The sequence below is a fragment of the Oncorhynchus gorbuscha genome, linkage group LG06 (assembly GCF_021184085.1).
Source record: "Oncorhynchus gorbuscha isolate QuinsamMale2020 ecotype Even-year linkage group LG06, OgorEven_v1.0, whole genome shotgun sequence".
NCBI classification, from domain to species: domain Eukaryota; kingdom Metazoa; phylum Chordata; class Actinopteri; order Salmoniformes; family Salmonidae; genus Oncorhynchus; species Oncorhynchus gorbuscha.
In genome coordinates this window covers 54,355,021-54,376,149 of record NC_060178.1, presented here as the reverse complement: position 1 = coordinate 54,376,149, position 21,129 = coordinate 54,355,021, and the positions used below count along the sequence as shown (strand labels likewise).

The window sequence follows — 21,129 nt, the reverse complement described above, 5'->3', positions numbered from 1 at the left end:
TCCACTACAGACCTGTAATGTGAATGGTGGCGTCCTCGGCCCCTCAATTCTTGTAGTCCACGATCAGCTCATTTTATCTTTCTGGCGTTAAGGGGGAGGTTGTTGTCTTGAGACCACACTGCCAGGTCTCTGACCAACTCCCTATTGGCTGTCTCATCGTTGTCTGTGATCAGGCCTTCCACCGTCGTGTCTTCAGCAAAGACATTGTGCTGCAATGCAGTCGTTGGTGAACTGGAAGTACAGGAGAGGACTAATAAGCATGCACCCCTGAAAGGCCCCTGTGAGGGTCAGCGTGGCAGATCTGTTGTTGCCTACCCTCACCACCTGATGGTGGCCCGTCAGGAAGTCCATTATCCAGTTAGAGGGAGGTGTCCCAGGGTCCTTAGCTTAGTGATGAGCTTGAAGGACACTATGGTGTTTAACGCTGAGCTGTAGTCAATTAACAGTTTCTCACTTAGGTGTTCCTCTTGTACAGGTGGTAGTGCAATTAAGATTGCGTCATCTGTGGATCTGTTGGGGCAGTATACGAATTGGAGTGGATACAGGGTCTCTGGGATGATGGTGTTGTGAGTCATGACCAGACCGTTGCAGCATTTTATGGCTACAGGTAGTCATTTAGACAGGATACCTTGGTGTTCTTTGGCACATGGACTATGGTGGTCTGCTTGAAACGGGGAGCGTTTAAAAATGTCAGTGAAGACAATTGCAAACTGGTCAGCTCATGGTAATCCATCTGGCCCTGTGAATGTTAACCAGTTTGCCTTGCTCGCATAGGCTATGGCGAGCGTGTTCACACAGGTGTCTGGAACAGCTGGTGCTTTCATGTGTGTTTGTCCTGTATTGAGGCTTTGCCTGTTTGAAGGCTCGTCATGGTGGATTTCTTAGTCTGGATTAGTGTCCTGCTCCTTGAAAGCGGCAGCTCTAGCCTTTAGCATAGTCCAAATGTTGCCTGTAATCCATTGCTTCTGGTACGTACGTTCACTCTGTGGTCGACGCACTTATTAATGAAGTCGGTGACAGATCTGCTAAACACCTCAATGCAATTGGATGAATCCCGGAACATATTCCAGTCTGTGCTAGCAAAACAGTCCTGTTGCTTAGTCAGGGCAGCTGGTATGTGGTCATGTCGGCTGAGCTGCTGGAATTCTGCCCTGTCCACAATTCCATTTAACTCTCACACCGCTGCCTTTCTCTGGCTGGAAGTACAGGCCCTAGCTAGAACAAGGAGCCGGGTGTGTTTGTCGGCCCCTACATTGGCGCGTGTGTAATGACTCCAAAACTGACTAGTCCAGGCCTAGCAAAATGTCTGAAACCTCCATGTAGATGTCCCGAAATCTAAATTATATAATGGAAACAAGTCCTTATGAATGTTTTGTTGGTGGAGAATGGTTACTGTGATCCCCTTCCTCCATCCCTTGCTTTTACTCATGCTTTCTCCCCCCCCCTCTCTCCAGCAAAAGAGGAGCAGTGTGTTCCGGAGGTCTCTGGTAGAGCAGCCGCTGTAGGAAACTCTAGGTGAGTTACCCTACAGCCCCATGCTGCTCTGGGTCGGTATGTGTGTGTGTATGGAGAGCCTTCGCCAAGACCTACCGCAAACCGAAGACCTTAACCTCTGACCCCACAATGGGCCAAGCTCTCAATCATTTTCTATTTGTTTCTGTTCAGCAGTTCGAAAATGTTCTACTGTCTTCGTCTGTGTGGTTTCTGGACTAAGCCATAGGCTCCTCTTAGAATGTACATGTTCAATAAAGCACTGTGTTGGTTTGTTTCTATCACAGTGTGGCGCCGCCATGTGATAGGACCCCTGTGGAGAGAGTCCGAGCGCACGACCTGACAGGCACTGCAGGTACGAACTATTGTACACACACTGGTCACCCTGTTAGCTGCTAATGGTAATTTTATAGTGCAAATGCTAATCACAAACCAATCACCCTGTACATTTCTAATAATACACTGCTAACTTACTAAAAAACAAGGAAGAAGTTTACACCACTAACCTAAATCGCACTGTCACTCAATGGAGTAAATTAAAAGTTACCTGTTTCTCTTGGTAAAATGCTTTATATTCATTTGTCTTATGAAATCTACCTTCAAATGGCTGCCAGAGGTATTCTGCTTCAGATGGAACAGTAGCTGACTACTCTGTTCCCATCTCTTACCAGGTCTGACTCCTCCAGCTACCCCTCCTCACCAGATGTGGATGCCCCTGGTCCCAGTTGCCCTCCTTGTTAAGAGGCGAGCCACTGAGGCCCCCAAATTATCGCCCTCCAACGCAATCCAGATTGACGCACGGCCCCTGCCCTCCAACAAGCTTCAGCGCAAGCCCCCCAGCCCCCCTATAACACCCACACCCAATCCAGTGTCTCTCACCCTGGCCTTCTCAGACCACGACTACTCCCTCCTTCAGAAGGAACCTATGGCTATTGCAAGAGAGCCAGGCAGGCGCTGGAATGTCAAACAGCAAGCAGCCATCACCATCGAGCCACTTGGCAGCAACACTACCTGGGTACCCCAGAGGATCCCTGCCCCCTCCCTCCAAACCCTCACAACTGCCCTGGGTACGAAGAACCAACAGGCTCCCCTAGGTCCCCAGCCCCTGGATGTAAAGACTGACAGGACAAGCTCTGTGCTGGAGACCCCCGATGCCTCTTTCACCAGGCTGATGGACCAGGCTGGTCCCCTGGAGAGGACTCCCAAGGCAGGGAGGTCTTACCGGGGCTACAATAATACCTTCTCCCCCAGGCCTAGCCCAAGCCCCAGGGAAGGAAAGCGAGGAAGGAGGAGGAAAAGGAGAGTCCACCGTTCCTCCAGCCCTGGCTTTACTGACTCTGAGTCGGACTCCTCTTCTCAGTCTAGATCTCGCTCTCTACCCAGAAAGAGGTGAGATGCTCATCCCCTCTTTTATTTCTGTCTTTATAGCTATTTGTCCCCCCTGTCACTGGGCAAGGCGGTGTTCTCTAATGGCACAGAGTCTTATATCTGGCAGGGGAAAAGAGAATGTCATTATTCATCCCAGTCATCTCTATTCAGTGAGGAAAAAGGCTGGTTCATGGGCACAGATTAGAGGTCGACCGATCATGATTTTTTTTACGCCGATACCGATTATTGGTGGACCAAGTTAGCCGATACAGGTTTTTCAAAAATATATCTATCTGTAATAATGACAATTACAACAATACTGAATGAACAATGAACCCTTTTATTTTAACTTAATATAATACATAAATAACATCTCTTTAGTCTCAAATAAATAATGAAACATGTTCAATTTGGTTTAAATAATGCAAAAACAGTGATGGAGAAGGAAGTGCAATATGTGCCATGTAAAAACATTTAAGTTCCTTGCTCAGAACATGAGAACATATGAATGCTGGTGGTTCAATATTCCCAGCTAAGAAGTTTGTGGTTGTAGTTACTATAGGAATTATGACACGTCGACTATTTCTATCTAGATCATTTGTACACTGCTCAAAAAAATAAAGGGAACACTTAAACAACACAATGTAACTCCAAGTCAATCACACTTCTGTGAAATTAAACTGTCAACTTAGGAAGCAACACTGATTGACAAATTTCACATGCTGTTGTGCAAATGGAATAGGCAACAGGTGGAAATTATAGGCATTAGCAAGACAACCACAATAAAGGAGTGGTTCTGCAGGTGGTGACCACAGACTACTTCTCAGCTCCTATGCTTCCTGGCTGATGTTTTTGTCACTTTTGAATGCTGGCGGTGCTTTCACTCTAGTGGTAGCATTAGACTGAGTCTACAACCCACAAGTGGCTCAGGTAGTGCACCTCATCCAGGATGGCACATCAATGCGAGCTGTGGCAAGAAGTTTTGCTGTGTCTGTCAGCGTAGTGTCCAGAGCATGGAGGCGCTACCAGGAGACAGGCCAGTACACCAGGAGACGTGGAAGAGGCCATAGGAGGGCAACAAGCCAGCAGCAGGACCGCTACCTCCGCCTTTGTGCAAGGAGGAGCAGTATGAGCACTGCCAGAGCCCTGCAAAATGATCTCCAGCAGGCCACGAATGTGCATGAGTCTGCTCAAACGGTCAGAAAAAGACTCCAGGAGGGTGGTATGAGGGCCCGACGTCCACAGGTGGGGGTTGTGCTTACAGCCCAACACCGTGCAGGACGTTTGTCATTTGCCAGAGATCACCAAGATTGGCAAATTCGCCACTGGTGCCCCGTGCTCTTCACAGATGAAAGCAGGTTCACACTGAGCACATGTGACAGTCTGGAGACGCCGTGGAGAATGTTCTGCTGCCTGCAACATCCTCCAGCATGACCGGTTTGGCAGTGGGTCAGTCATGGTGTGGGGTGGCATTTCTTTGGGGGGCCGCACAGCCCTCCATGTGCTCGCCAGAGGTAGCCTGACTGCCATTAGGTACCGAGATGAGATCCTCAAACCCCTTGTGAGACCATATGCTGGTGCGGTTGGCCCTGGGTTCCTCCTAATGCAAGACAATGCTAGACCTCATGTGGCTGGAGTGTGTCAGCAGTTCCTGCGAGAGGACAGCATTGATGCTATGGACTGGCCCGCCCGTTCCCCAGACCTGAATCCAACTGAGCACATCTGGGACATCATGTCTCGCTCCATCCACCAACGCCACGTTGCACCACAGACTGTCCAGGAGTTGGCAAATGCTTTAGTCCAGGTCTGGGAGGAGATCCCTCAGGAGACCATCCGCCACCTCATCAGAAGCATGCCCAGGTGTTATAGGGAGGTCATACAGGCACGTGGAGGCCACACACACTACTGAGCCTCATTTTGACTTGTTTTAAGGACATTACATCAAGGTTGGATCAGCCTGTAGTGTGGTTTTCCACTTTAATTTTGAGTGTGACTCCAAATCCAGACCTCCATGGGTTGATACATTTGATTTCCATTGATAATTTGTATGATTTTGTTGTCAGCACATTCAACTATGTAAAGAGAAATTATTTGATAAGAATATTTAATTCATTCAGATCTAGGATGTTATTTTAGTGTTCCCTTTTATTTTTTTGAGCAGTGTATTTTATATACATTTGACTATTGGATGTTCTTATAGTCACTTTAGTATTGCCAGCCTAATCTCGGGAGTTGATAGGCTTGAAGTCATAAACAGCGCTGTGCTTCAAGGTTTGCTAAGCGCTGCTCGAATGAATGAATGCTTACGAGCCTGCTGCTGCCTACCACTGCTCAGACTGCTCTATCAAATATCAAATCATAGACTTAATTATAATAAACACACAGAAATACGAGCCGTTGGTCATTAATATGGTCAAATCCGGAAAATATCATTTAAAAAAACAAAACGATTATTCTTTCAGTGAAATACGGAACCGTTCCGTATTTTGAAGAACTGGTGGCAACCCTAAGTCTAATATTGCTGTTACATTGAAGGTTGTGCAATGTTATGTAAAATTCTAGCAAATTAATATGGTCTTTGTTAGGAAGAAACACAGTTCGCAATGAGCCAGGCAGCCCAAACTGTTGCATATAAACCCTGACTCTGCTTGCACTGAACGCAGGAGAAGTGACACAATTTCACTAGTTCATATTGCCTGCTAACATGAATTCCTTAACCGTAGCGGAACCCCTCGACAACATTCCGCTGAAAAGGCAGCGCTCGAAATTCAAAAATATTTTTGTAACTTGTAACTTTCACACATTAACAAGTCCAATACAGAAAATGAAAGATAAACATCTTGTTAATCTACCCATCGTGTCCTAATTAGCATAATGCAATGGACATAAACCTTCCTAGAAAATATTCCTATTCATGAAAATCACAATTGAAATATATTGGTACACAGCTTAGCCTTTTGTTAATACCCTGTAATCTCAGATTTTCAAAATATGCTTTACAGTCAAAGCTAGACAAGCATTTGTGTAAGTTTATCGATAGCCTAGCATATCATTATGCCTTGCTAGCAGCAGGCAACCTTGTCACAAATCAGAAAAGCAATCAAATTAAATAGTTTACCTTTGAACTTCGGATGTTTTCACTCCCAGGTAGATAGCCAAAGTTAATTTTTTCCCCCAAAATATTATTTTTGTAGGCGAAATAGCTCCGTTTGTTCTTCACGTTTGGCTGAGAAATTGACCGGAAATTGCGGCCATGACAACACCGGAAAATATTCCAAATTAGCTCCACAATATCGACAAACATGGCAAACGTTGTTTAGAAACAATCCTCAAGGTGTTTTTCAAATATCTATTCGATAATATATTCACCGGGACAATTGGTTTCTCAGTAGACTCGATTGGAATAATGGCTACCTCTGTACTTTACGTGAGATTTTCTCTCCGGGAGCATCATGTGACCACTTGCGCAATGTAGCCCCCTACGGGTATTCTTCAACATAAATGCGTAAAACTACGTCACAATGCTGTAGACACCATGGGGCATACGTAGAAAGCGTAAGCTGGTTCATAGCACATTCACAGGTCAATGGGGACTCATTGGCATGCAGCGCTTTCAAAACCTGGGGCACTTCCGGATTAGATTTTACTCAGGCTTTCGCCTGCAATATCAATTATGTTATACTCACAGACTATCTTTACAGTTTTGGAAACGTTAGTGTTTTCTATCCAAAGCTGTCAATTATATGCATATTCTAGCATCTTGTCCTGACAAAATATCCCATTTAAAACAGGAATGTTTTTTCCCCAAAAATTAAAATACTGCCCCTAGAGTCTCAACAGGTTAATGAAACTGCTGTGTCAGATTTCAAAAAAACTTTATGGAAAAAGCATAATCTGAGAACGGTGCTCAGAACCCACAAACACCCACAGAAATATCCGCCATGTTGGAGTCAACAGAAGTTAGAAATTCCACCATAAATATTCACTTACCTTTGATCTTCATCAGAAGGCACTCCCAGGAAACCCAGTTCGACATAAATGACTGATTTGTTCCATGAAGTTCCATCATTTATGTCCAAATAGCCACTTGTTGTTAGCGTGTTCAGCCCAGTAATCCATCTTCATGAGGCGCAGGCACTTCATCCAGACAAACTCTAAAAGTTCCGTTACAGTCCTTTTTAGAAACATGTCAAACGATGTATGGAATCAATCTTTAGTATGTTATTAACATAAAACAGCAATAATGTTCCAACCGGAGAATTCCATTGTCTTCAGAAAAGCACTGGAACGAGAGGTAACTCTGTCGGGGGCTCTCGTCACGAGCCTGAGACACTCTGCCAGACCACTGACTCAAACGGGCCGGTTTAGACGGTTGACATCCAGTGGACGCTGTAGGAAGTGCAACTTTATCCTTATCTCAATGTGTATTCGGTAGGTCAAGCTTTGAAAAACTACAAACCTCAGATGTCCCACTTCCTGGTTGGATTTTTCTCAGGTTTTCACCTGCCACATGAGTTCTGTTATACTCACAGACATCATTCTAACAGTTTTTTTTAGAAACTAAAGTGTTTTCTATCCAATACTATTAATAATAATATGCATATATTAGCATCTGGGACAGAGTAGAAGACAGTTCACTCTGGGCACGCTATTCATCCAAAAGTGAAAATGCTGCCCCCTATCCCAAAAAGGTTAACTAAATATGCAGGTTTAAAAATGTATATACTTCTGTGTATTGATTTTAAGAAAGGCATTGATGTTTATGGTTAGGTACATATGTGCAGATAACATGCTTTTTTTCACAAATGTGCTTCTGTTAAATCATCACCCGTTTGGCAAAGTTGAAGTAGGCTGTGATTTGATAAATGAACAGGCACCACGTTGATTAGGACAAGCTAGTTAACTGCAAGCTAGTTAACTGCAGATGGTTGATATTACTAGGTTATCTAGTGATTATGTGAAGATTGATTGTTTTTTATAAGGAAAGTTGTTTTTTATAAGGAAAGTTTAATGTTAGCTAGCAAATGACCATGGCTCATTGCAGCCACAGGGTCCTTTTGACGCTGGACTCACGTGATAGGTGGTCAGCCTGCCACGCAGTTTCCTCATGGATTGTAATGTAATCTGTGTCCAAAAAGGCCGATTACCGATTGTTATGAAAACTTTAAATTGGCCCTAATTAATTGCCATGACGACTAATCGGTCGACCTCTAGCACAGATGAATTTGTATCGGTTTTGAACAAATACAGTACCAGTCAAAAGGATTTTTCTTTATTTTTTACTATTTTCTACATTGTAGAATAATAGTGAAGACCTCAGAACTATGAAATAACACATATGGAATAATGTAGTAACCAAAAGTGTTTTAAAAATCTAAATATATTTTGAGATTCTTCAAAGTAGCCACCCTTTGCCTTGATGACAGCTTTACAAACTCTTGGCATTCTCTCAACCAGCTCAATGAGGTAGTCACCTGGAATGCATTTCAATTAACAGGTGTGCCTTCTTAAATTCATTTATGGAATTTATTTCCTCAATGCGTTTGAGCCAATCAGTTCTGTTGTGACAAGGTAGGGTTGGTATACAGAAGATGGCCCAATTTGGTATAAGACCAAGTCCATATTATGGCAAGAACAGCTCAAATAAGCAAAGAGAAATGACAGTCCATCATTACTTTAAGACAAGAAGGTCAGCCAATCTGGAAAATGTCAAGGACTTTAAAATTTTCTTCAAGTGCAGTTGCAAAAACCATCAAGTGCTATGATGGAACTGGCTCTCATGAGGACCGCCACAGAAAAAGGAAGACCCAAAGTCCTCTGCAGCAGAGTTAACAAGTTAATTAGTTACCAGCCTCAAATAGCAGCCCAGATAAATGCTTCAGATTTCAAGGAACAGACACATCTCAACATCAACAGAGGAGACTGTGTGAACTAAGCATTTATGGTCGAATTGCTGCAAAGAAACCACTAATAAAGCACACCAATAAGAAGAGACTTGCTTGGGGCAAGAAACACAATCAATGGACATTAGAGTGGTGGAAATCGGTCCAAATTTGAGACTTTTGGTTACAACCGCCGTGTCTTTTTCATTTGTTTAACACTTTTTGGGGGGGTTACTACATGATTCCATTCTGTCCCCCCCTCCATCTGCTACCAATGTAGCAATCAAAAAGGTGACGTCATTGGCTTAAACCAATATGACTAATGGCGATATCCAGTCCATCCTAATCTGACATTACTGACGGATTCCCTTCTCCTTCCCGTTTTATCTCTCTTCCAGGTACAGGCCCCGTCACTCTGATAGCAGCTTCAGTGCCTCATCTTGCTCCTCTTCTCGTTCCTCCTCTCCTTCCCTGGACTGCTTTCCAAGGCGGCGGAGATATTCCTACTCCTCTTCCCGATCAAGATCATGGAGTAGGTCCCGTTCCCGCTCTCCCCACAGACGGGCGTGGAGTAGATGCAGCAGACAACGCAGGTAATTTAAGCACTTTCCTCATAAACAACCATGAGGTCCATTTTTTTTCTATGGTATTGGTCAGTTCAAATTAACCAAAAAAGCATGCAGTGCAGTCAGATCAGTGTATGTTTTCCTGACTACTTGGGATAGGATAACATAATTTACAGTTCATTCGTAAAGTATTCAGAACTTTTTCCACATTTTGTTACATTTTGCCTTATTCTAAAATTGCTTAATTTGTTTTTTCCCAAACCCCATAATGACAAAGCAAAAACTGTTTTTTTTAGAAATGTTTGCAAAATTATAAAAAATTAAATATAAAATGTACGTAAGTATTAAGACCTTTTACTCATTGTTTTGTTAAAGCACCTTTGGCAGTGATTACAGCCTTGAGTTACAGCCTAGAGTCTTCTTGGGTATGAAGCTACAAGCTTGGGACACCTGTATTTGGAGAGTTTCTCCCAGTCTTCTCTGCAGATCCTCAAGGTCTGTCAGGTTGGATGGGGAGCGTCACTGCACAGCAGCTATTTTCAGGTCTCTCCAGAGATGTTTGATTGGGTTCAAGTCCTGACTCTGGCTGGTCAACTCAGGAACATTCAGAGACTTGTCCCGAAGCCACTCCTGCATTGTCTTGGCTGTGTGTTTAGGGTCATTGTCCTGTTGGAAGGTGAACCTCCATCCCAGTCTGAAGTCCTGAGCATGTTTTCATGCTTTCGAATGCACTGTACCTAGCTTCATGGATACAGATTTTTTCAATTGTATAACATTGACCACGTCTCATATTCCGTTTCTTTCCACAGCCCTTTTTTCAGACCAGGCTACCGGCCTGAATCTAGAGAGAACAGTGAGGTGGTGAAGAGACTCAAAGATAAAGCCATTGTGAGTACATACTTTTCTATTAAAGTGAAGTTGGCCAGTGATGATACGATAAGTCGGAACAGGACAGTCTGTCTCTGGAGGTCACTGGGTCAAGGTCACGTTCTGTCTCTGGGTTCAGTTCCCCAGAACAGCGTCTCCTTTTCAGTTGAAGACCTAGGCATTTGTCTGAGAAGGGCCCCTTCTCAGACATTGAAGCCAATAGTGTCTTGTCTGATACCGTGTGTGTGGTGCAGAGAAATAATTGTCAGCTGACTAATGCCGTGCTCTCTCCCCTCAGGAGGAGCGTAGGGTTGTTTACGTAGGGCGAATCCGAGAGACAATGACTCATAAAGAGTTGAAGGAACGCTTCTCTCTGTACGGAGAGATTGAGGAGTGCACTTTACATTTCAGAGGCCATGGGTAAGTACTCTGAAACACCAATCATGTTTTGTTTCAATAACGAGTAATGCCTGGAACCTGGCTCATGTTCTGTTGGCACGATAATGAAAAGATTTTGAAACTAAAAACGAGTTCTATTGAACAGATCTGAATCCTACCTAGGGCTGTTACGGTGATCATTTTACCTCCACACCGGCAGTCACGAGTTATGATTGCAGTCAAATTCCACGTGACCGTTGAGTCACGGTAACGAGGCTTCTCCAAAACTGCGCTCTGATGGCAAATAGTAGCCTACCAAACTTGCTAACGGCAAGTCGCTAATGGCCTGGTACTCAATTCTCTATTGTCCCTCTAATCACGTTGACATCAATGTAAATGCAATCGAAAATCAAACATTTCATGAGAGCCCTGGCATTGAGATTGAGTGGAATAGGATCACTTGTTGTGTAGCGAGAGCCAGCTCCTCATAGCTGGTTGATGCATGCAATTAAATAAGTGGTCCCATAAGCCCACGTTGTGCAACATTTCTATAGGCTATGCGTTTGTGTAAGAACAGTTTTTATGGCCTTCATCAGCTTTCTATAGACTAGGCCTACTATTTTATTTCTCAATTTTCCTAATGTTGATAATATTAAGCACAACTGGAGTAGCCTACCTAGCTGGAATTAAAATTAACCGCGGGAAAACGTCCTCCATTCGCTATTCAAGTGTGTATTTGTGTATGTCTTTGTTATGCCCCTGTTCCGACAGGTGCATAATGGCCCATTTTCTAAATCAAATGTGATTTCACACACAATATTTAGTACATGTAATGACGAGACTAAATTGAATCGTCCGGAGAGCCCCTAGCCTACAGAGCCTAGTGAAATGTGTTCTTATAAGGCTAGTCATTGCGCAATTGCATGTGAAGTGTTTTAAATGCTCACTATATGAGGGTCCCAGCTTTCTCGTCCTGCTATATTTATTGATAAATACCTTAAATTAAGCACATTCATTCACTTTACAACTGGTGAAGCCCACCTGGCATATTAAAAACATTTACATTTAAGTCATTTAGCAGACGCTCTTTACCAGAGCGACTTACAAATTGGTGCATTCACCTTATGACATCCAGTGGAACAGCCACTTTACAATAGTGCATCTAAATATTTTAAGGGGTTGGGGGGGGTGAGAAGGATTACTTTATCCTATCCTAGGTATTCCTTAAAGAGGTGGGGTTTCAGGTGTCTCCATAAAAACATAACTGCACATATTCGCTACTTGAGTGCAGGCAACAGATTACCTTTTTTTTGTGGCCCATTCTAAATAAGAAATAATTGCACCTGTGGCGATCAATGCCGTTTTAAGAGGACGCTTTGTTTCTCATGAGAATGGCCTTATTTCTATTAACAACCTATTGGGTGATTGTTACTCAAATTCCATTCACCCAGTTCAATGTAACAGCGATAGGTTTAGGGTACTCAAATTTTCCCTATACCCATCAGGTTGCTACAACAAATTTGATGTGACCGACAGTAACACATGGACAGACGGTGTCATTCAATACCACCATGCACACTCTTGCCTACATCTAGCTGATATAGGCTGTATTCATTAGTCCAACAGTTGCAAATGAGCGTTTCTGTTGGACAAATTCAGGTGTTTATCCCTGTTGTTCCGTTTGCTTCCGTTTAAGTAACATTTAACAGAATCAGTGGAATGAATACACCCCTGATCACGTGAAAGCACAGTGAACTTTTATAGCAGCCACATAGTATTCCTTCTCGCATTTATGCACTTTACCTCTTCCCTTTGCTTGTGGACTTCAATACACAACACATCAGCTGTGTGTCACAAGCCAAACCGCTACACACAGCCTACATCATTGTCACCATATTTGCTAAAGTAACCACATAGCTAATATTACTAATGCATTACTAAACCCGCTACAATCATGCAGTAACGTTAGTAAGCAGTTACACTAGCTGGCCTCAGTGGCAATACATTTGTAAAACCAAAAGCTTACCTTGATATGGAAGAGTTCCAGTGTTGCGTTGGATAGTCATAGCCAGCTAGCTAACATAACATCCCTCTGTTTCAGTAGGGTGTTTGAGTAGGTGACAATAGCTAGCTAAGTGAAACTGGGCAGGGGACACTTTCTCACTAATCCATTTTTGAATAAATTAATTTGTTCAAACTGTTCAACTATCATCTTTCTCTCAACTACTCACTACATTTTAATGCACCGTAGTTCTAGCTAGCTATAGCTTATGCTTTCTATACTAGATTCATTCTCTGATTCTTTGGACAACATGTCAGTTCATGCTGCAAGAGCTCTGATAGGTTGGAGGACCTCTCTGGAAGCTGTCATAATTACTATGTAATTCTATGGAAGGGGGTGAGAACCATGCGCCTCAATGTACCCAGAGGAGCCAAGTCAATGTACCCAGAGGAGGACGGAGCTAGCTCCGGCTGCACCATGGTGCTACCCTACAGTCCTGTTTTTATATATATATATATATATATATATATATATATATATATATATATATATTGTTTTGAATTTTACCCCTTTTTTCTCCCCAATTTCATTGTATCCAATTGTTGCTACAACTCGGGAGAGATGAAGGTTGAAAGTCATGCGTCCTCCGATACACAACCCAACCAGCCATACTGCTTCTTAATTAAGCTTAACACAGCGCGCATCTAACCCGGAAGCCAGCCGCACCAATGTGTCGGAAGGTACACCGTGCGCACCTGGCAACCTTGGTTAGCGCGCACTGCGCCCGGCCCGTCACAGGAGTCGCTGGTGCCCTACCGACCAAGCCCTCCCTAACCCGGACGACGTAGGCCAATTGTGCGTTACGACAGAGCCTGGGCGTGAACCCAGGGATGGCGCTGCTGTACAGCGCCCTTAACCACTGCGCCACCCAGCCTACACAAGAAACGCGGCTTCACTTTTTTCAAATCATCATTGGTCGCATCATGCAGCCTTAGAATGTATTAGAAATCAAAACAAGGTTTGTGTCACAATTATTTTTTCAAATTCTCAACACCAAATTGCATGCAGCATGTGCGCACTCCATGGGAAATCGTTTGGAGAGAATTATCCTTTTTATTTTATTCAGCTATGTTGAATTTTATTCTTACTATAAAATAATGCCACGGGAATTATAAGCAAATCTTGTCTGCTAAATAAACTAGTGTAGACCATAGTCACATGGCATATCAAGGGCAGAGCCTAACATAAGGATGGCTCAGAATATGCTATTCTGTTCTTGTAAAATGTGCTACATTTTCACCTGCCTAAAGTGGATCTATTTTGATGGTCTAGGCTATATTGCATGACTTTATTTGACTTTTTTGAAGTGTAGATGTTTCAAATGTCTGCATTTAGTTGCTTGTTGGCTAAGCGTGGAACCCCGAAGATGCTAAACGTGTTTGTTAATTAATGGTAAATGACTGTAATACCAGCTGTTACTTGCATGATGGTTATGACAAAATTTGTTGACCGCCACATCCATGTTCTTACCACTTCCGTCGCTAAACATTTTGTGCTTGCTGAACACATCTTGAAGACTAATTTTCTTCCCAGACCCAGAACACCAACCCTTGCTTGACCCTTTCCGTGGTCTCTCAGGCCAAACTACAGCTGCTACAGCAACAACCAGGCTAAACCACCAGTGGCTCTTAAGAACTCACACCTCAACACGATCTAGTAGTGTTCATGTCACCAAGCAGCAGAAAACCAACCAACAGGGAGGGACTACCCAACATTGTCCACTAATTAATGCAAATGTTTGTCTTTTGAATTTTAGAATGTCTTCCAACCCTCGGTCTCCTGCATGTTTAATATTTGCTATTCAATCTCTGTGACAGGGATAACTATGGGTTTGTGACCTACTACGATACGAAGGATGCATTCACGGCCATCGAGAACGGCAGCAAGCTCCGTAAGCCTGACGAACTCCCCTTTAACCTTTGCTTCGGAGGAAGGAGACAGTTCTGCAAGACTAGCTATGCTGATCTAGGTAAAACATGGGTTATAGAAATAATTTGTGTAAATATGAATGCCATTTCTTTGGTTGTCAACACTGGTACTAGTTGTAAGTATTACGATAAAATGATCATATTGTACTGTCACCTTTCTTGGTATACACCTACATCTGATTGCAGTGAATCAAGGAGAGCTAGCAAAGATTGTTCCCAATTAGGGTTGGACGGAATCCAGATTTCCATACCTACTGTTCCTGTACCATACCAGGGTATACGGTATTACCGGAAATGCACACACTGGGTGCTATTTCTTATCCAAAAAATTCAATCAAATGCTAACAAAGTACTAGCAAATTCCCATAGTGGATGCTGGCTAAATGCTAACAAGCTCAAGCAAATTCCATGGGCAGACAACCATGTTCCTAGTTGTGTAACTATCTCATTTTGATGCTCTGCTCGAACCAAGATGCTTGATCTTGCAAGCTATATAGGTGGCTAGCTGGCACATTAACAAACCAAATGCATAGTTATTTACAAGCTTCCTCAGACCACTCATAGAACAGCTGTGTCATTTAGGTCTGTTTTTTTTGTTCATTACTTTATACATGTTTCCGCTAACGCAGAACTTTATTTTTGTATGTATTTTTTTACCTTTATTTAACTAGGCAAGTCAGTTAAGAACAAATTCTTATTTTCAATGACTGCCTAGGAGCAGTGGGTTAACTGTCTGTTCAGGGGCAGAACGACAGATTTGTACCTAGTCAGCTCGGGGGTTTGAACTTGCAACCTTCCGGTTACTAGTCCAACGCTCTAACCACTAGGCTACCCTGCCCCACTTCACAACAAAGTTGCCAATGTCTTTGTAGTTGTTACGAACAAGGAGGGATGGGGGTTTGAAATAATGTCACTATTCGAATAGTATGATTCATTTTTGTCGGATATCCGTATATTCGAAATACAGGGCAATCAAAGTATGTAAACCACTTTACTTTTTACACATTTTTCTGCTACAGCCTAAATGTAAATATTAATTCGATTTAGATTTTGTCAATGGCCAACACAATATCCCATAATGTCAAAGTGGAATTATATTTTCAGAAATGTTTTAATGTTTATCAATTTAAAGCTGACATCTTGAGTCAAGTATTCAACCTCTTTGTTATGGCAAGCCTAAATAAGTTCAGGAGTAAACATTTGCTTAAGTTACATGGACTCACTCTTTGTTCAATAATAGTGTTTATTATGATTTGTAAGTTGCCTCAGTCGAGCAGTGAATTTCAGACCCAACGACATAGACCGGGGAGGTTTTCCAATGCCTCGCAAAGAAGAGCACCTATTTGTAGATGGGTAAAATGAAGACATTTAATATCCATTTGAGCATTGGGAAGGTATTAATTACACTTTGGATTTTCTAACTTTCTAAGATTTTTTTAAAATTACATCCAACGCAAGAATGGGGAATAAGTCGAAGGGTATGAATACTTTCTGAAGGAACTTAAACTTGTTAACTTGAGCACTGCTGTGCTGTATTGCTACAGATGGGCCAGTTTGTAATATACAGTTGAAGTCGGAAGTTTACATATACACTCGGTTGGAGTAATTCAAACTCGTTTTTAAACCACTACGCAAATTTCTTAACTTCTTGCGTCGAGCAATCCCGTATCCGGGAGCGTAATCATAGCCTCAAGCTCATTACCATAACGCAACGTTAACTATTCATGAAAATCGCAAATGAAATGAAATAAATATATTCACTCACAAGCTTAGCCTTTTGTTAACAACACTGTCCTCTCAGATAAAAAAAAAATGCTTTTCAACCATAGCTACACAAGCATTTGTACATTTACATTTAAGTCATTTAGCAGACGCTCTTATCCAGAGCGACTTACAAATTGGTGCATTCACCTTATGACATCCAGTGGAACAACCACTTTACAATAGTGCATCTAAATATTTTAAGGGGGGGGTGAGAAGGATTACTTTATCCTATCCTAGGTATTCCTTAAAGAGTTTTTTTTTTTTTTTTTGTATTTGTGTAAGAGTATTGATAGCTAGCATAGCATTAAGCCTAGCATTCAGCAGGCAACATTTTCACAAAAACAAGAAAAGCATTCAAATACAATTATTTACCTTTGAAGAACTTTGGATGTTTTCAATGAGGAGATTCTCCGTTAGATAGCAAATGTTCAGTTTTTCCCCAAATATTATTTGTGTAGGAGAAATCGCTCCGTTTTGTTCATCACGTTTGGCTGAGAAAAAAAACAGAAAATTCAATCATTACAACGGCAAACTTTTTCCCAAATTAACTCCATAATATCGACAGAAACATGGCAAACGTTGTTTAGAATCAATCCTCAAGGTGTTTTTCACATATCTATTCGATGATAATATCACTCGTGGCAGTTTGGTTTCTCCTCTGAACAAAATGGAAAAATGCACGCACCTGGAGATTATGCAATAGTCGGGAGGACACCGAGCGGACACCTGGTAAATGTAGTCTATGGTCAATCTTCCAATGATATGCCTACAAATACGTCACAATGCTGCAGACATCTTGGGGAAACGACAAGTGTAGGCTCATTCCTTGCGCATTCACAGCCATGTAAGGAGACATTGGAACACCGCGCATTCAGAATCTGGCTCACTTTCTGTATGAAATTTCATCTTGGTTTTGCCTGTAGCATTAGTTCTGTGGCACTCACAGACAATATCTTTGCAGTTGTGGAAACGTCAAGAGTGTTTTCTTTCCAAAGCTGTCAATTATATGCATAGTCGAGCATCTTTTCGTGACAAAATATCTTGTTTAAAACGGGAACGTTTTTCCTCCAAAAATGAAATGCTGCCCCCAGAGGTTCAAGAGGTTAACAAACATGCCATCTGACATGCTCAATTGAATACTGACTTAAAATAAAAAATACAAATTATAGCATTAAATCATAGTGGGTATTTCAAAATACCCCGGTATACCGCCTAATACTAATTTTCTTTCTCTCTTCACTCCTCCAGATTCTAACCGCGAGTATGACCCCTCGGCCCCCGTGACTGGCAAGTTTGATGCCCTTGACTTTGACACTTTACTGAAGCAGGCCCAGAAGAGTCTGAAGAGGTAACAGAGGTCAGCCCACTGGGGGCGCCACACTAAGACTTACCTCAGAGCCGTTGGCAGGCTCCTCCCACTATCATCGTTGGCTTCGCCTTGACTGAGGGGTGGACCACAACGCACGGTCGATACATTAGCCAGCTAACATTAATTTACATGCAGAGAGAACTCTTTTCTGGTTCATACAAGACAGTTTTAAAGCTGCAATCAGAAATGATAGAGTAATAGAACCTTTACATCTTGGTTTAAGGCATTGTACGAAGCTAATAAGGCATAGTTCTATTCAAGAATCAAATGTAATCAATGTCATTGATTGAAGCAATATATCAGAATCATTATTTGGAAACTGTTGAATTGAGGAAGTCTGCCTTTTTAATATGGGTTGTTTAAGTGTGAAATCATTCATGCCATGTTCATTTCAAGCCTGTCTATCTTTCAACTCTGAAATGCTATTTCTGAATGTTTCGACATGTTAGCTGTATAACACATTTTCCTGCTTTGTGATATACAGTGCATTCGGAAAGTATTCAGACCCTTTGACTTTTCACATTTTGTTACCTTACAACCTTATTCTAAAATGGGTTAATAAAACTTCTCCCCCTTATCAATCTACACACAATACCCCATAATGTCAAAGCAAAAACCATTTTGAAATTTTTGCAAATGTATTAAAAATTAAAGTGTTCAGACCTTTTACTCTACTTTGTTTAAGCACATTTGGCAGTGATTACAGCCTCTAGTCTAATTGGGTATGACTCTGTAAGCTTGGTACACTTGTATTTGGCGAGTTTCTCCCATTCTTCTCTGCAGATCCGGACTCTGGCTGGGCCACTCGGGGACATTCAGAGACTGTCCTGAAGCCACTCCATTGTGTGCTTAGGGCCGTTGTCCTTTTGGAAGGTGAACCTTCGTTCCAGTCTGAGGTCCTGAGCTCCATGGAGCAGATTTTCATCAATGAGCTCTGTACTTTGCTCCATTCATCTTTCCTTCAATCCTGACTAGTCTCCCAGTCCAAAACATCCTCACAGCATAATGCTGCCACCATTCTTCACCTTAGGGATGGTGTCAGATGTCCTCCAGACATGACGCTTGTCATTCTGGCCAAAGATCTTCGTTTCATCAGACCAGAGAATCTTGTTTCTCATGATCTGAGAGTCCCGTAGGTGCCTTTTTGCAAACGCCAAGCGGGCTGTCATGCCTTTTACTAAGGAGTGGCTTCCGTCTGGCCACTTTACCATAAAGGCCTGTTTGGTGAAGCGCTGCGGAGATGGTTGTCCATCTGGAAGGTTTTGCTATCCACAGAGGAAGACTTGAGCTCTGGTTCTTGGTCTCCTCCCTGACCATAGCCCTTCTGCCCCGATTGCTCAGTTTGGCCGGGCAGTTCCAAACTTCTTCCATTTAACAATGATTGTTGCCACTGTGTTCTTGGGGGCTTTGAATAGTGCAGACTTTTTTTGTACACATCCCCAGATTTGTGCCCCAGCTCTACGGACAATTCCTTTGACCTCATGGCTTACATTTACATTTAAGTCATTTAGCAGACGCTCTTAGCCAGAGCGACTTACAAATTGGTGCATTCACCTTATGACATCCAGTGGAACAGCCACTTTACAATAGTGCATCTAAATATTTTAAGGGGGGTGAGAAGGATTACTTTATCCTATCCTAGGTATTCCTTAAAGAGGTGGGGTTTCAGGTGTCTCCGGAAGGTGGTGATTGACTCCGCTGTCCTGGCGTCGTGAGGGAGTTTGTTCCACCATTGGGGAGCCAGAGCAGCGAACAGTTTTGACTGGGCTGAGCGGGAACTGTACTTCCTCAGTGGTAGGGAGGCGGGCAGGCCAGAGGTGGATGAACGCAGTGCCCTTATTTGGGTGTAGGGCCTGATCAGAGCCTGGAGGTACTGAGGTGCCGTTCCCCTCACAGCTCCGTAGGCAAGCACCATGGTCTTGTAGCGGATGCGAGCTTCAACTGGAAGCCAGTGGAGAGAGCAGAGGAGTGGGGTGACGTGAGAGAACTTGGGAAGGTTGAACACTAGACGGGCTGCGGCGTTCTGGATGAGTTGTAGGGGTTTAATGGCACAGGCAGGGAGCACAGCCAACAGCGAGTTGCAGTAATCCAGACGGGAGATGACAAGTGCCTGGATTAGGACCTGCGCCGCTTCCTGTGTGAGGCAGGGTCGTACTCTGCGGATGTTGTAGAGCATGAACCTACAGGAACGGGCCACCGCCTTGATGTTAGTTGGCTTGGAGGGAGGGTCTGAATACTTATGTAATTAAGGTATCTGTTAATACTTTGGCAAAAATGTCTAAACCTGTTTTGTTTTGTCATTATGGAGTATTGTGTTGATTTGATGATAAAATAATTGAAACATTTTATAAAAGACTAATGTGGAAAAAGTCAAGTGGTCTGAATACTTTCCGAATGCACTGTAGCTACCAGTCTTGTTTTGGTTGTTTCTTTTGTTTTTGCAAGCTTACACCTATTGAAGTGAAGATTTGTATGAAAAGATTAAAATACATTTTTAAAAGAAATAAAGGAAATGAGAAACTATGATTAACATTAGATTTGTCCTTTTTAGATCACTACTAAATATTTTCATGTCACAATAATTGATATCAAACACTGTTTTTAGAAGGTCTACAGTAGCATCAACAGCACTCAGAAGGGTAGCGCCATGATTGAGCCGAAGGCCAGCTAGTTTCTGTCCTCAGCATACGTTGACTTGGATACAAAACCTAGGAGGCTAATGGTTCTCGCCCCGTTCCATAGTAATTATGACAACTTCCGGAGGACATCCTCCAACCAATCAGAGCTCTTGCAGCATGATCTGACACCCAATAAAGGATCAGAGAATGGATCTATACTGAATAAAAGTATAAATGCAAATATATCAAAGATGTTATAGTTCATAAGGAAATCAGTCAATTGAAATCAATTCATTAGGCCCTAATCTATGGATTTTACCTGACTGGGGAATACAGAAATGAGTCTGGTCACAGATACCTATATATTTTTTTGAAGGTAAGTGTGGATCAGAAACCAAGTCAGTATCTGGTGTGACTACCATTTGCCTCATGCAGCGCGATTATGGAGTCAATTTCACGCCATTATGTATTGAATTCAAAATAAAATAAATAGTGAACATGAAAAATAAAGTTGAGAATGTAACATTCTCAAGGACAGGTGACGCAATGAATGTTATCAAAAACCAAACAATTGAATATAATTGTATGTATATAATTGTAAACGAATAAGACCTCAAAAGCAAAACGTCTAAGCAAGTCATTTTAAAGCTAGAGCAAAATGATTAAAAAAAAATATTTGAAAATAAATGCAAAAATTGTATTCGGTTAAACTTTCCCAGCGACCAATCCTATTGAATACATTTTGCCTACGCTCTTACCTGCATGTACTACCTTTTGGTTACGCTACTTATATATTTTGCTTTCACTGCCAGTCTTTTCGATTTGCGAGTTTTGGC

At 42.4% G+C, this 21,129-nt stretch overlaps 1 protein-coding gene across 2 annotated transcripts in view; it reads left to right on the top strand.

Annotated features, from left to right (window-relative positions):
• The window catches only part of pprc1 (PPARG related coactivator 1), a 38,019-nt gene extending 19,460 nt beyond the window's left edge, over positions 1 to 18,559 (top strand). For both annotated transcript variants that reach the window (XM_046353540.1, XM_046353539.1), the window contains 8 exons: positions 1,455 to 1,515; positions 1,779 to 1,846; positions 2,163 to 2,880; positions 9,140 to 9,334; positions 10,117 to 10,195; positions 10,473 to 10,594; positions 14,432 to 14,583; positions 17,555 to 18,559. In XM_046353540.1, the coding sequence (XP_046209496.1) occupies positions 1,455 to 1,515; positions 1,779 to 1,846; positions 2,163 to 2,880; positions 9,140 to 9,334; positions 10,117 to 10,195; positions 10,473 to 10,594; positions 14,432 to 14,583; positions 17,555 to 17,658 (1,499 nt within the window). In that variant the 3' untranslated portion in view covers positions 17,659 to 18,559. The remainder of the gene's footprint in view (positions 1 to 1,454; positions 1,516 to 1,778; positions 1,847 to 2,162; positions 2,881 to 9,139; positions 9,335 to 10,116; positions 10,196 to 10,472; positions 10,595 to 14,431; positions 14,584 to 17,554) is intronic.
• The last annotated feature ends 2,570 nt before the right edge of the window (positions 18,560 to 21,129 follow it).